The 16,618-nt window shown below is 37.7% G+C and overlaps 1 protein-coding gene across 5 annotated transcripts in view; it reads left to right on the top strand.

Moving 5' to 3' along the window:
- The window catches only part of RBFOX1 (RNA binding fox-1 homolog 1), a 1,146,709-nt gene that overhangs the window by 1,101,441 nt on the left and 28,650 nt on the right, over window positions 1–16,618 (top strand). For all 5 annotated transcript variants that reach the window (XM_041401522.1, XM_041401524.1, XM_041401523.1 and 2 more), the window contains 2 exons: window positions 5,818–5,857; window positions 14,067–14,131. In XM_041401522.1, the coding sequence (XP_041257456.1) occupies window positions 5,818–5,857; window positions 14,067–14,131 (105 nt within the window). The remainder of the gene's footprint in view (window positions 1–5,817; window positions 5,858–14,066; window positions 14,132–16,618) is intronic.

Raw genomic sequence — 16,618 nt, forward strand, 5'->3', positions numbered from 1 at the left:
ATATCATTTGTTGATAAGAAAAATGGAGTAAGATTTGAATGCTGCTTTGCAATCTATTTAGTAGCAATTTATTATTTTTCACTCAAGGAAGGGACCCAGCCTTACAACCAAGTAAACAGTTTTATACTTAAGTATTTTCAGTCATTAAAAAAAAATTACACATTTTCTAGAATGACAGATATAATTTTAATAATAAATTTACCTTAAAATCCATCAATGTTTAATTAGAAAATATTTCAAGAAAGAACCTATGTGTAGTTGCAAAATATAAAACTGAAGATTGCAGTTGCCACCTTTAATTTTCCTTTATTTCATTAACCTTAGTCCTTGATCTACCTCTAGGTCATGTGGCAGGATGAGTTATGGTGGTTCCTAGTGAAAGGTGTCTTCTCCTGTGCCTCCCACTCACTGGGGAGCAGCAGACAGGCTTTGCTTGGTCCCAGGGAAATTGATGAGTATAACCATATTTAAGGCCATTATTTTCTTATAAATCAAAGATTAGCACATGTGCTTTAAAATGTCTCGTTTAAAAATGGAATTACTGTTCATGAGATACATGGCACTACCCCAGTAATTAATAGATTAATTAAATTAAATTAATTAAATCCTTCACTTTTGAGTGAGACATTTCACAATTCCTTGAGATAGCACCTTGTTTATTAGCTCACAGAAATTACTTCACTTTTAGCATCTGTGGCATCATCTCTAATACCTTGAAATATGAAAATTTGCAGCTTACTTAAACCTACATAAAATTAATGTATGTATCGTAAAACCCCCCTGACATTGAAATGGGGAGTAAATCTTGGTTTGTGTAAGAATACTGAAATTAAAATATAGAGTTTGGAAGTCTGCACTGCATGGGGAGCTTAACCTCAAAATGGTGCAGCAGGAGAGGGAAACAAGGGATCTTTAATTTGTTGTCAAGAAAACCCAAAGTCATGGTATGTCTGGTAGTAGAGCAGTAGTAGATAGTAGGAGTAGTGAAACTAATGAGGAAACTTTCTGTTTCAGCATCCTTTGCTTTAAATTCTCACAAGTTTAGTGTGTGATGACTTTGTCTTCACGTTCCCTCTCTGCTCCTTTGACAATTAGCTTTCAGTCTGTATCTCCTCCTCTGCTGTCTTTCCTGGGAAAGCAGGGGAGAGCAATATGCTTTTCTTTGAAAAGAACAGTTAAAAAAAACCCCAAACCCAACCCTAAATAGAATTGTGAATTTGTGGGGAATGTGGAGGAGAAATAACAGAGGCTATTCAGAAACTGTTCCTCTTGTTAAAATAAACATTCTCAAGTGCTACTTGTTCGCTGATTCAAAATGAAAATACAACTTCATTTTCCAGCCCTTATTCTGAATTCTAAATTTAAGAACATTAGTATCAGCTACTACATCTACTGGGCTTGTTATGGGTTTTTCCCACTATATTTCCTTGGGCTCATGTGAACTTCCTCTTACTTTGGACTCTGTGTATATGTGGAATTGTTGGAACAAAAAATGGGTTTTGCCAGCATATATTGATTATGTCTGCAGCTTTGTTCTCTGCAGCAATGCCCTCAGTCAATATCAGAAAGCAGAAAATGTAACTTGTCCATGGCAGAAACTGTTGAAACTGGAAAGGCAAGAAACTGGAATTAGAGAACATTCTAAAAATTTGGAACTGCCTCTTAAAAGAGCTTCAGTTTGATGTTTACAGCACTTAAAACTCTGTAATTAGAGCGTGGAAAAGTGTTGATTTAGTTCTGTCTTTGGTTTAAATAAGGCTGTAGCTGCATCTCTTCTCTCATTTGTCTCATGAAGGCTGCAGATAAAGGGTTCACGTTAGAGGTGACTTCCAGACCAGGAGCTGGACAGTGAGGGTAACCCCCCCAGCAACCAGAAAACAGAGAATGGCTGTTCCTCAGCTGCTTTCTTGTAGCTGTCCTGGAGAGGCAATGGTGAGCTGTGACCATTGCTGTGGCCAGGCAGGAGATCAGGGGAGTGCTGCCCCTTTGTTCCCTTGAAGCCACCACGCTGGGCGTGCTGCCCTGGGCAGGACAGGTGTGCTCAGGTGTGGATCACCAGCTGTGTGGCCATGCATCCTCAGCTGCTGGGAAGTTTCTCAGCTGAGCTTTGTGCAATCGGGGACTGTCTTTTTATGTCATTGATAGATTATTCAACTCAATCCTTTTGAAAGATGAGGACAGAAAAATGATAATGAAGACGGATGTAGTTCTCCCAGGATATTATAAAGGTGGAATCTAAACTAGTAGAGAGTTTGTGTTAATATAGTTACAAAAAGTAATTATAAGACACAGAGACTTAAATAAGGGAGCTAAACCCAATGAAGTCAGATGTATAATATCTGATGAGGAAAGATTTCCCTATTTAGATAAAAATACTTTCAGGAAATGATTGCCACATATGGTGTTATTTAGATGCACATTTTCTTATTAAATCAAGATTTCTCACTTCTCTGAGTTTTCCTTAGCACAATAAAATAATCAAAAACAGCTGAATAAATCCCCCAAATTTGTTCTTTTTAATTCCTTCAGGAAGCACATTAACACCATTCCTTGGGTCAAGTAACTCAGATTTCAGTAATGTGGCTATTTAAAACCCTGTGCTGTTTTACAAGGAGCAATAGACTTACCTGCCTACCAGGATAATTTTTTAAAAATATAAAGTGTAAAAGGAGCTGGTTTAAGATGGGTCCCTGTGTGATGCCTTCAGTCTCTTCCCATGCTCAAGACATCCCCTTTGTTTTCTGCCTAGAGCCTCAGAGAGAGAAAAAGGGGTGATAAACCAAGCAAATTAAATCAAATTAACAAAAAAACAACCCAAAAACTAGCAAACAAACAAACCCCTTGGAAATTTATATACTAAAGGAAGGAAAAGCAAAACTTAGTTCTTGGTGGTTTACACCTTGTACTTTCATGAAGGGTGCTGTTAGAAAATAAATTTGACTCTACTAGTAAGATTCAATCAGGAATCAACAAATGACAAGGACTCTGAATAGAGGAAATATTCTCTGAAAAATCTATGGAAGTGTGAAGAATTACTTTTTCTCAGACTTCAGGAGAAGCAGAAGGGTTTTTATTTAATATCACTGGTATAATGCAAGATCATAGAGAGGAAATAAGATAAAATCAGCTGATTTTTTTTGTAGTGCAAGTCCTGCTTGGGACTGTTATACTCATTTGCCTGATTCTGTCACTTCATCTTAATATTGGCCGTGTCTAATGATGGAGTTATGCATATATGTCTCATTTTAGTGATGGGTACGTTTTTCAGCATAGTATTTATGAAGTGGTTTCATTTAGAACTCAAAATAAGTTTCTGTCTGTACATGACTGGAAGGAAGACTGGGGTGGATGAATGAACCTGTCCAAGATTACAACCGGCTGCACTTAGGAATGAAACATTTATCAGCCCCTGTTCATCTTTGCTGTGTATCCACAGATCACCAAGAGGAGGAAGAAAAAAGTTTCCCTGTCTGATGCATGCTTTCTCAGAAGCATTATTTTCTGAACAGCAATGTTTAATAGTAATGGAGAGCAGGATGTTGGAGTGTACAGTGATGGGTTGGCATGGGCTGGCTGCCAGACCCTCACCCAGCTGTGCTCTCCTTCCCCCTCTCAAGAGTACAGGGGGAGAAAGGAGGATGGAAAAGCTCTTGGGTTGAGATAAGGACAGGGACATTTCATGCCAATTGCCATCATGGGCAAAACAGACTTGACTTGGAAAATGAATTTAATTTGCTATTGAAGTGCAGTTAGATGGTTATAAACAGAGGCAGGACCTAAATCACCTTCCCCCAGCTCATCCCCCATCCCCAGCAGGAGTGGCACAGGGATGTGAGCACCCAAGGGCTGGGGCTGTGGAGTCATAGTAAACTCAGTAAACTCAGTATTCTTTGTGTGTCATCTCATCCAAGTCCTTCCATGCTGTCCATGGTTGTGTGCTCCTACCTCACAGTCGTGTGGAATGCTTTATTTCTTATGTGCAAACAGGTAAAGAAAAACATGGAGAGTTTTAAAATAATCAGAGTATCCTAACCAAAATAAAGGTATGCTGCAGTGTAAGTAACAACCTCTCTGAAAGCTGCCAGTGTAGACCAGGTTTTGAGGGCTGGGGCTGTGGAGTCACAGTAAACTCAGTATTCTTTGTGTGTCATCTCATCCAAGTCCTTCCATGCTGTCCATGGTTGTGTGCTCCTACCTCACAGTCGTGTGGAATGCTTTATTTCTTATGTGCAAACAGGTAAAGAAAAACATGGAGAGTTTTAAAATAATCAGAGTATCCTAACCAAAATAAAGGTATGCTGCAGTGTAAGTAACAACCTCTCTGAAAGCTGCCAGTGTGGACCAGGTTTTACATATTTTGCTCTGCAGACATAATAAATAGAAAAATGTATGAGTAAAGTTCTGACCCTACTGAGACAAATGGCAGACACTCTGATTTAGGAGGAGATGAGTTTTCACCTGTTATTATTCCTCAGCAAACTTTTATCATCAGTGTGGTTTTAATCCTTGTTGTTGTGTGCATATTTATGATTTTCTCAGGTGATTCAGAGTTAGACCCATACCAGCTCAGCCCTGTGGGGTTTGGTCAATGACCTCAATAGGTCAGTTATATTTCTGACACCAAAATTCTTGTTGGAATTACAAAATGGCTTAGGTTAGCAACTTGGTAATAACTATTATTCCTAGATAATAGTATTCCTAAATTGAAAATGTTGTTGCAAAAAATCTTTATTGTTTTATTAGCTCACATATTTAGCCCTTGAAACAGCTTGGGTTGATTCTGATGGGGGAAATAGACATTTCAGGTTGCAGAACTGCTAAATGGATGCAAAATTGCAGGAATGACCTAATGGGTGTAATTGTTAGGCCGCTGTTGTGCAGTTGGAGTTTTATTTAGTGTAATCATTTAAGCCGTCTCTGTCATACTGTGTCATTTATCCTGGAGGGTTTAGAATCTTCCAGTCTTTACACTGATGATTGATCTTAGCTAAATGAGACCATCTCTGGGTGAACTGGTAACAGCAGTGTTGCCACATTTTTTTCTGGGAGAAGTAGTAATGTATCCAACCAACCAAAACAGGGGAGCTCAGAACCAGTGGCAAGCTTGCAAAAGCTGTAAAATGCTCAAGTAGGCAAAGTTAATTTTTTTTTTTTTCAAAAGAATAGCACCCTGAAATTCTCAGTAGACCAGTTGTCAGTATTGGTAATGTGCATCGAGCCAACAATGCAGTAGCTCTCACCTCTGTGTAGACTGAATATTGAGATTTGACCCAGTGGGTAGAACACCACCAGTGTAATTATTTCACCACCTCCTCTCACCATTTCAACTTAGGCTGTGTTTTGTTTGCCATCTTAATAATAAGAGGTGACCCTTTATTTCAGAGGGTCAGCATACTTGCAGGATGAGAAAGCAGTGCATCAAGAGTTAGGTTTTTGCAAAGGTGTTGAAACTGGATGTAAGATTGGCCCACTGAAAATTTTTATAGGAAAGAAAAAACACTGTCAATATGTGGCTTCTTAAAACTAAAAACAGGGGAAGAAAAAAAGCCCCCAAACTTTATCAAAAGTCTTATCCAATCCTGCCATGCTTTGCCTTCCTTTGACTAAGCATTTGGCTCACTTGATAAGATGATGTATTTGGTACAGATTCACTTCTGATAATTACTACCAACCTCCTTAACCAATGTGAAGAGTGCCTTCCTTCCCCCTCCCCTCTGTTCTTGTGACAGACTAACCTCAGCTGTGCAGGGGTTGGTGGCATTTGCATGTGGAAATGCACTAATATGGATGTTTTTCTTTGTGTGTGCATCCTTGCAGTGTTGTATACCAGGATGGATTTTATGGTGCAGACATTTATGTAAGTATTCATTGATGTGCATGCTGTCCTTGTACATTACCAGAGTCATTCTTTTTACGAGTTTGCTGCCTAGCTTGACTCTGTTTTGTCTATTTACCATCCCTTGCCTGTCAGAAAGAATTCAGAAGAATATCTCTCACATTGGAAGACCTTTCTGTTCATTACATCTATCATTGTTCAGTGGAGCTGAATTAACTCTTCAATCAAATGCTGAATGAATGCAAAAGATGTGAAAAATTTGTGTGCGTGTGTGGAGGGGCGTCTCCCTTCGTAATTGAAGTTCAAAGAAAAAATAAAGCAAAGCACAAACATTATTTTGCAAATCCCCAAAAGCTCTTAAAAATATCAAGGCAAGCTGAGTATTATAAATACTTGAAGTATGAAAGTACTTCATGGAGAGATGCAGGTTTCCCAAATCCAGCCAACACTGGGGATATGTAGGTGCCATGGTGATAGTGGAGCTTAATGGCATATAAGTTTAAGACATGGCAATGTTTGTCTGTAATCTAAGTTGACAGCCAAAAATTGCACTTCTAAAATCCACTAATTTTAGTTTAAAGGAGATGGGTAGAGACTGCTCACAATACAAGTGGCTAATTTGTTAGGAAAGATTCATAGTCCTGGATCCAGCATTATCCATGCACCTACTTGCTCACCAATTTCATCTTAAACAATACTTTTACTTTTTTTTTTCCTATTTTTTTCAAGTGTTCATACATTGTGTTTTCTTGCCAACTTTTTTATCTTGAATGTGCGCAAAGAGTCTCCATATGTCTGAGTGTGCAAGAGGTTTCAGGGGGTTGAGGTCAAATTTCACTCCTCTAAAATTCTTATACCTGATGTGTAGATATAAAATATTTCACTGATAGTAAGCAATATTTACTTTTGTTATTCTTTTAATAAGGCAATCTGGTTCTAAGTTGCAGGTATCATCTTTGTTTCACCAGACAACTTTCTGTAACCTACTTGTACTGTTTCACTTGAGATAAAATGAGACAGATGAGTTGAAATTTGTATCAATATTAAAAATTAAATAGGCAATGCTAGCAAACATCCCTTATGTTCGTTATCAGCAATCTTCTAGAACTATTCCCAAGGGAACAGATTTTTGTCAGTAAGTTTTATATAAAGAAGGAAGACAATTTCTATTTATGGATGAAGTAGGTTTTGTTTTTCTGATGGAGGTGGAAAGGCTGATCCTTATCTGAAAATTCATTTGTGCAGCTTAAAAACATTTAAAATAAATCAGCCAGAGTTAAAGTCCTCTCCCTATGTACTTATGTAGTCAGTGATGTTATCAGTAAGATATTTTTACAAGACAGGAATCACCCCCTGGCTAAGGGTTTGCTCAAGCCAAGTAAGTGGCTCTGATCTCACCCAACACGCTGCTGCCCAGTTTTTGAGCCGTACAGGACACACGTTGCAGTGTGGAATTTCTTCAAGTGTGGTTTCCAATTTTCCTTAAACCGTCAAGACTTTGACATCCATTTTGCTCAGTTTACCAGTCCAGAAATCTGCAGGGTTGCAAGACATCCTTCCCAGGAGGGCTTGGGGTGAGAGAATAGGTGGGAACTGAATGTTACTGGAGCAGTTTGCAGGTTTGGAACCCACTGCTGCTGAAAGGCAGGAATACCTCATTAGTGATTGACATTGTTATTGGTGATTATTAATAAATCTTTGGTGAGTGACATTATTATTTTTAAGTAGCCTCACACCCTCTCACAGACCTTAATGTTTTGTTTCCAAATGGAGGGTGATTTCAATGAGAAAGATATTGAATAAATTAGTAATTTCTAGTATAGCCCCAGTTCTGTTGTCTGCAATAGTTGTGTGCATTAGGGAATGGAATAACTACACTGGTTTTCACTCAGTTGCAATCTCTTACTTCTGATTGCATATCTGAGTTCTCTTAATGCAACAGAATGTTTATCTTTATAGCAGATGACAGAATTAAAACACTCTTCTGGAAATTTAGTTTCTTTATAATATACAAATCTTTTTTATTTTATAAATAATTTTTCTTCACATTTGTGCTGCCTTGCATATATAGCATTTGCGGGGAATGGAGAGAGAGATAGAAAGAACTGGCATAAATCAAATGAAACCTTAAAATTCACAGTGTATTAGTTCTTAGTGCAGCAGTTTGCAGCAGACCAAGTTATTTATTAAATCCCAATTGTTTATGACATAGTTCCACTAGCTTTTCATTTTAAGTGCAAAGCTGAAGCTTTGTGAAATGACAAATGCTCTGTGAAAAAAGGAGAAAAAGCATTTAAACATTGTAGGGTTTAATGGTAGATTGGAGGGAAAGGAGACTTAGAAATACCACAGAAAGCAAAACAAGAGGCACACAATAGTGAAAAGCCAGATCAAAAATATGCATTAATGGGTACATCAGAGTGGTTTCATCCTGCTCTGATCACATTGGGAAGCAACTGATGGACTCTGCTATTTTTTTGCAGAACTTGGGATCAACAGAGCCTCTGGTGAGAGAAACCACAGATTTAGGGGAAGGGAGGGAGGGGAGACACAAAAAGATGCTGGTCGGGTAAAAACTGCAGGGTGAACCAAGAACAGCAAATATCCAGAGCTGCTCAATACTAACCAGTGGAATAGAAGAGATTAGGAATAAAAAAATAGGTGGGAAGTACAGTCTAAAGTGAAAAATCAACAGCTATGATTCTAGATGTAATATAATATATTCTATATTTAATATAATTCTATATGGAATGTAATAATCCTTCTGAAATAGCTGAGCTATTGAATTCCCTTTTAAATGTGCCTTTGAGTAGGAAAAATAAAGGAGATTATTAGGAAGTAAGGAAGACCTTTTAAAATTAAGTATTGATTCACTAAGAGAAAAAGTCATTAAAAGAGAATTAAAGTTGGCTGCCAGCAAATATAGAAGTTCTTAGATGAAGATTGACACCTGTGAAAATAAGAAAATACACTCCATGGAATGAAGCAAAAAATAGTAACAGGCTCAGAAATAGGCAGTTAGAATAATAGCTCTGCTTTATCTTAAATCTGTTCCTTTTTTTTTTTTATTACCATTGTCATAAAGAGTGTTTTCAGAATATGTCAGTCATCAATCCACACCTAAAATGTGGGAAGGCTCAGAAAATGCGACCCTTCCACACCCTGTCACCACCAGCTCCAGAAGGCCCTGGGTCATGGTTTAACCATGGCCATTAGTCAGTCCTACTGCTCACAGCAAGGTTTTCTGAACTTCTCAGGATTCTACACCTGTGATACTGCAGCTGGAGAGAATCCATGCCAAAATATACATGTATGGGTTTTAATATTTTTTTTTTTTAACTTGCTAGGCAAGAATAAGGCAGATTTTTGTGCTCGGGGTGTGCAATGAGACTATTTCCTAATAACTATTGCCATCACCTTTAGCTCAAAGCCAGGAGGCAGTTGGGGATGCAGGATTAATTTGTTTCACAAGGGAAAAGCAGAGGTAATTATCTAACCAGCATTGCCCTGACCCCAGGTGGAAGTCCCTGGAAGCCAATCTGGTCCCCTGAAAGGCACTGTTCTGAGGTGAAAAACAAGGATTTGCAGATAGCACTGAAGGTTTTCTTCTGAGAACCAAGGATTTTTTGTGTTTGCCAGTGGAAGGGGGTGCCATTCCATTCCCTGTGACTTACAGAAACAGAGCAAGAAGAGGAGAAATTACTTTGCCAAGGGCGAAAGGGTCCCCAGGGAGCAGTGGATTGTTCTTTCCACTGCTCTGGAACACTCCATGATGCCTTTTTAAAAGTTTGGCTAGGTAGGGATGAAATGTCCTTTGATTTCATCTTTATTTGTGATGTTAAGAGTGCATTCACAAAGGTACCAGAGCAATACTGGTGATTGTATTTGGCTGGGATTAGTGCAGGTGGTGCCTGGATATTTTACCAGGAGTTTTTCTGAGGCAGCAGCTACCTCTTGGAACACAAATATATAGAAATACCCCAAACCTTGAGCACAGGTCAGGTCCACAATTTGAGCCAGCACAAATAGGAGGTGGAGTGTTTATTTATTTTTAATTCTCCCAGTCAAAGTTGTACTCAGTGGGCAGAACAAACACTGTTTAAATTTCGATAGCATGTGAGTGGAGGAAAATGAACTGACACTTTCTATATTCTGCAGCTCTGAGTTTAATTCATGCAAATTTTAATACCATTTTTCTATTTGTAGTTAATAAGGCAGGTCTAATTCTCAATACTAGAGAAGGTTTGGAACCTTGATTAATTGATGTTCACACAATACTCTGAGAGATCCTTGAGTGAAAGGAAGTATAGGAAGTATAAATTGAGGAAAATTAACTCTCAACATTCATATGAAATACTAAATATGCAGCTAATAGGAAAAAATACTCATAATTTAGAGTCACTTTGTGTTGCATTATATCTGAGATCATGAGAAAAAAGTTTTTTTGTGGAAATCAGCCTTACTGCAGATATACACACTTGATTTAAAAATTCCATTGTATTCAGTTTTCTGTTCATTTCCATTTTATCCTATCTTATTCAAAATGTATGTGATTTCTTTCTAAAATTGATTAAGATTTCCCTATAAAAATCAACTGATCTTGGACAGATCCCACTGCTCTTTTTCTGTTTACCTGAGCCAGAGATGTATAAAACATTGAGAGGGAAATTCTAATTAATTGCTCTGGAGAATTTGCCAAAATTCCTTCCTTACATCCTTCTTTCCATCCTTCCTTCCTCATTCAAATCATTCAATTTCTATTTCTTTGTAGAGCAGTGTTGCAGGAGCCTGTGTGTGGCAATAAGTTACCACAGGTACTACACCCACTTGTGGAAAAAACCTCACCATGCTGGATGTAGGCTCATGTCAAATCATACTGATACTCAAATAAATATGTGAGAAAATGGATTCTGTGTGTGCAAATGGCAAAAATAGTGCACCAGCTGCATTTTATTTTCCAGATTCAGTCACAAAGTCACAGATATGATACTATTGTTAATTTTTAAAACTACTTAAGCTGCTGTAACACTGTTTTATCATTGGTCTGCAAGTAGCAAATATGGGGGCACAGATAAGGCAGTAAACACTTCTTCATTATGGTATCTGAATTTATTATTTTCAAAATAATAATCCAAAGTCAGGTACTTTCTTCCTGAATATAAATGTTAAGAGAAAAAAAAGAATTCATAAAACATTTCTAATACTTACGAACTGAAAATTGTTAATTAAAAAACGTAATTATTGCATAATTTTGTTCTGAGTATTTTATTTTGCAATCTAGTCTAAGGCATGAGGATAATTATATAATGTTACTCAAGGGATGTAGTGAAGATTACTGGTGTATTCTTCACCTAAAATATCAGCCAAGTTCAAAATTAGAGAAGAATTGTGAAATAGATCTTGTCACAGAAGTTGAGTTCAGGGGTTTGAACTGGAATCCCACCCCAATTTCCAGTATAAAGTGTATCTCCCAGTACTTTCTTCCTGCAGTAATCAAAAATCACCTGAGGTAATTGAAGTAAAACAATGAGAAAACTTGGTACAACACCAAAACTGCAGAACACAAGACCCATAAAAATAATTTGCTTAAGCATATTTTAATGTGTAATTTATGATAGTTTATTTTAAAATTATGAATTCATGACGGGGGATGGTAGGGAATTAGGTTTTCCCTGATACCCAAATACATCCTGCTTTTTTAGTTCTCCAGAGAATGCAGGCAAATTCAATGCCTTCAATCTCTTTTTATTTGTATTGCTTTCTACTCATTCTTGCCAGGGCTCTCATAAATGTCATACTGATTGCTGAATCCAAAACATCTTAATAAAGTTCAGAGTAGAGCTTCGTTGTTCAGCAGAAATTCTTTGAAAGCAAATCAAAATGTAAGCATAAAAGGAATGTAGCTCTCGTGTTTAGGGAGCAAGGAAGGGTCTCTGATCACACACTGACCAATTTTTGGTGATAGTTAAATGAAGGAAAGAAAACCAGTCCTCACAGAGCCCACCAGATTTCAGAGCAGCTGCTGTAGGAACAGCCTGTCTCGTTTTTCTCCCATTCAGAGCTGCTCATGGTGGCCTTTTCTTGATTCCATACTGTGGTAGGAGCTGTTGTGTGTAGAGCTGGATTCGCTTGGAGTGGCTCTCACTTTTTAAGCAGGGGTTTTGGGAGTGGACAGCAGGCTAGGCAGAGGAGATGGACACCCTGGTGAACAGAACCATGTCACACTTCAGATCTGCCACACACTGCCAGGACTGGATCATGAAAACAAGTTCAGTATCTTCCAGCAGTCAGGGACAAGAAGAGAAAAAAAAAAAAAGGCAGGGGGAGGGGAAGGTGTAATATTCTACAGAATCACCAGGTTGGAAGAGACCCTCAAGATCAAGTCCAACACCCCAACTAAATCCTGGCACCAAGTGCCACTTCCAGGCTTTTTTCAAACACATTCACGATGGTGACTCCACCCCCTCCCAGGGCAGACCATTCCAATATTTAGCCCTCAAAAACCAGGAGGGGAGAACAGATGAATTTGTAACATCTCTCACCTGTCTCACTTTGACAGAGGCCAGCCCAAGTGTGCAGTTTGAATTTCTCTCCTCTCAGGCTCAGTTTGGACCTGGTGCCATTATTTGATATCCAAAGGCCTGTATGTACGTTTCTGACAGTGATAGCCTTCTGCTGGCTTATAAAAATGAAATTATCTGAAATGAGAAGGTGTTTTGTCTCACTGCCTCTGTGTGTGCACAGAGCACAGGAGAGCACGTGGGGGTTTAGGAGATGCCCATTCCTGCCTGATCCCGAGGCTCCTGTGACACAACTGCTGCTGGCAGGGAGCTGGCCAGGAGCAGGGAGGGACATGTCCTCTTGTCTGTGTGAGCATTTGAAAAAAAAATCAGAAAGAATAGTCTTCAAATAAGCTGACAATTCAAAGCCTGGAGTTGCTAATGAGCTGTCAGTGTATGTAAGATTTGTGTTTATTCTTAGGGTGATGTGGCATTGTCAGCTGAACGATTGATTTCCAAACCCAGCCTGCTTCAAATCTTCAAACCCACAAAGGTTTTACGTGTGTAAGGGATGAAAGCCATTCTGCCAAGCAAAGTGGTAGAAGGGGAAATAGCTTGTAAAAATAGTTCAGATTGCTTTTCTGAAAAGAGCGAATTTTTATTTGCAAAATCAAACTAGAAAACCCACAAAAGTTACTGCAGTAAAAATGTTCTACTGTTACAGTAAAGGCCGGCACATTGTGGCCTATACTTCCTGCTTCAGCACAATATCTGGGGTGAATGCAGCCTTCCAAAAAAAAAAAAAATTAAAAAGAACCAATCCGTTAAAGTGAACACTTCAGTGAAAGAATGAATTTTATTCAAAGCCGAGTGAGCTGATACTGTCTTATTCAGCTCTTTGTTAGGGAGGGGATGGGTGGGGAAGGCACCACAGCAGCCCCTGCCCCAGAGGGTGCTGGGGGGGAGAATTCTAATTGGGACGTAAATCGTGTTTGTGTTATCAGCGGGGCTGGGCTGGGGCTGTTAATTGGCATGCTGAGATCATTTGGAAATGGTTGATATAACACCGTGGTCCATTGAACAGGAAGCTCTGCTGTTTTCACAGTTTGATAATCAATGCATCACTGCACTCAATTCCTTTCCAATGTGTGTTTGTTTGTCCTGTTTGCTTAATTGAACAGCTGGAATTACTGTTACATACAACTGAATGTTAATTCATGGAAGAGAATTTTGCTTCTTCATTATAATTTTATGTATAAATTGGAAACCTATGTAACATTAAGTGTTAATTGAGTGCACAAATTCATAGGTTTAATCAACCAGGCATGATAAATCATATTTTGTACAAAAAAAGAATTGATTATTAGCTGAATTTGGCTTTTAAGTTTAGCACTGCTTTGTGAATATGCATACACTTTGTTCATACAAACAATTGCTGCTTGAAAACTTGGAGAAGAATCCAGTAATAATCCAGTCTAGTAAAAAAGCTTTCACTGATCAGTAGACTTCATTGCTTTCTTCTGATCTCTGGGACAAATCTTAAAAAGTTTGTGGTACTCCATTTTGCTTAATGATTGACCGAAATATTTCCCTTACCATTTCACTGCAGTATTTCCTATGCATTTAACTGAACTGCAGCATGACTGTACTCTTTCAATGGTTGTCAAATGTTGCAAAATGTGACTGAAGGTGCCATGGCAATGCAGTTAGAGCATGAGTTTGTGTTTCAGGGTGGTTATGCTGCCTACCGGTATGCCCAGCCTGCCACTGCCACTGCAGCTGCCTACAGTGACAGGTAAGAACTCCTTTCCTGATCAGAAATATTTGACCAGTGGAAGTTGAAGTTGATTCTATAAATTTGCCTTGTTGGAGTCTCATAACTGTCTTGTTGCTCTGCAGATAATTGTGATATCTAAAGCAGGCTGTTTTATTATAATCCATGAATAGCCATAAATTGAGACTTTAGGCCTTAATTGAGAATCAGGTGTGAGATGTGCACATTCCCAAGCAGTAGATCATCCAGTTAACGTCTGTGACCCTTGTACAATGCAGATAAATAAATGTACAGACTCATGATGGTCTGCTACTAAGGATCATTATTTGTCTTAGGAGTATTATTTCAGTTGATTTAGAACCTTGAACCTATTGAGTGCCCTCAATTCTCATTTGACATTGTTTTTGTCAGTGGAAATTGAGAATGAACTGTGTCTAAGCTTGAATTATCCAATGCAAAATAGGTTTTTTTTCCATTTTTTTCTTCCCAGGCATTTGATTTTTTTCAATACTTGGGGAAAAAAATATTCTTTTGCTCTGTATTTTTATCCTCACAATGTAAACCACATTCATTGGAAACAATATCAGGATGGAAGATTATTAAAATCTGCAAATTCAAAGACTTAATTTTTATCAACTAAGAGTGATGTAACATATATTAGTGTGTCTTCTTGAAAGATGGATGTTGGAATCCTTTAGAAGTCAATGTCTAAATTGCTGTTGACTTCAGTAGGAACAGGATTTTATCAAATTGCATAAAATTAAGTCTTTGCAGTGTGTGGACATGATTTTGTAATGAGAAGGAGGATTATCCTACATTTTCCTCATAAACTGCACCCTTAAAATCTATTCTATCTTTAATATTTTTCCAGTCCTTGAGGAGTGTTCCCTTGTAAAGGGAGGGTGCATTTGGTGGCAGAGACACACAAATAATTTGTTTCATGATGGCAGTGAGAAGTAAGGTCACACTTCTCAATACCTGATACAAGAAAATTTTCCCTTGGAATCATGGAAATAATTTCTTAAGCCTTAAGTACATTATGAAAAATTTCTTTAAATGCTAAATTAGACAGTGTTACAAATGCTTCTGTTTCTTAAAGAAATCGAGAGATTAAGAAATTCTAGTGCACAATTTCTTAGATTGAAGTGCTGTTCATGGATTCTGTATTTTTAGAACCAAGTCCCATGGTATGAATGTTACAATGCTATGCATGCATATTTGCCTTTCAAGTGCTTATTCTGGGTAATGAAGATATATTTTTTAAAGTTATGTGAATAAAGTAATTTGCATGTATGGCTGAGGCATGCTGTGTCAGACAGGTAAGCAAGCTACTTTTTATTGATTTTGGGTCAGTGATATCAACTAGATCTGTGCTGTGTGCACACTGTTGGCAATGTACTATTTCTACTTAGGGGAACCTGTACAGGTGAAGTGCTGCTCAGTAGTTTCATTTCATTTCCACAAAGGTTTGTTAGCATGTCGCAGCTCTAGGGTTTTTATGTGAGCTTTTCTGTAATGCAAAAGAACTCCTGCTTCTAAAAGCCTACTAAAACCAAAAGGACAACATTCTAAATAACCTCCTGTGTTGAGCCAGGTTTTGCCAGCTATCGCTCAGGTGTCCCTGGATCATTTTATAACCTGTTTATTTCTAATAATTAAACCTATGCATTACAAAGAGAAACTGAACAATATCAAGCTGAATTTTAAATGCTTTAATTATGAATTGATGTTACCTTCCCATAAACCAGATCAAAGGCTGAAAGATAAAATATCAGCTGGTCACATGTTCTGCTATGGGCAGAGAGTCAACATCACAAAGAATTATGATGCCAAAATGGTAAAGGATTTGTTTAGGAAGATAGTGCTCTTAAATGCTGTAAAGAGAGCTGGGGGCGGCTTCAGTAGTAATGCAGTTGTTACAATCCTTAATTATTTTTTTGAAAAATTGTCTAATTTTCATATACACTTCATGTATAATTAGAGTTGCAATAACCTGTCTTTACTTGCATAATTTTAGATATCTTAAATGAATTTTATATCTTCTGGATTTTTTTTTAGTTTATTTTTCTTTTTAAATATGGTTAACCCTCATCTTTTATCTGCTTCCCCCAAATGAATATGGTTTCTTGTCTTAATTACAAATCGCATAACTGAATTTCTTTACGAGAGAATCCCAAAACTAGCATCGAGAACAAAACAAATTATAATCTGCTCAAACATTTCTTTGCATGTGGGAAACTATGTGCAAACATGGATACCTCTGATTATTCACAACTACAGTTTGTTTAATTTGATTAACTTTTGTTCATTTTAAAATTAATTTAATTTAGCTACTTTTGTGAAATTATTAATGTTGAAGGTGCTGAAGTATGCTTTAGTACCACTGCTTGTATCTGCTCTTCTTAATGTAATTATCATCTGCTCTCCTCTCACAAGACTAAAGATTCCATATCTATTTATACACTTATTTAGTGTTCATATGAGCCCCTATTTAGTTTAATTACACAT

The sequence above is a fragment of the Onychostruthus taczanowskii genome, unplaced genomic scaffold, assembly GCF_017590055.1.
Source record: "Onychostruthus taczanowskii isolate IOZ18803 unplaced genomic scaffold, ASM1759005v1 scaffold19, whole genome shotgun sequence".
NCBI classification, from domain to species: domain Eukaryota; kingdom Metazoa; phylum Chordata; class Aves; order Passeriformes; family Passeridae; genus Onychostruthus; species Onychostruthus taczanowskii.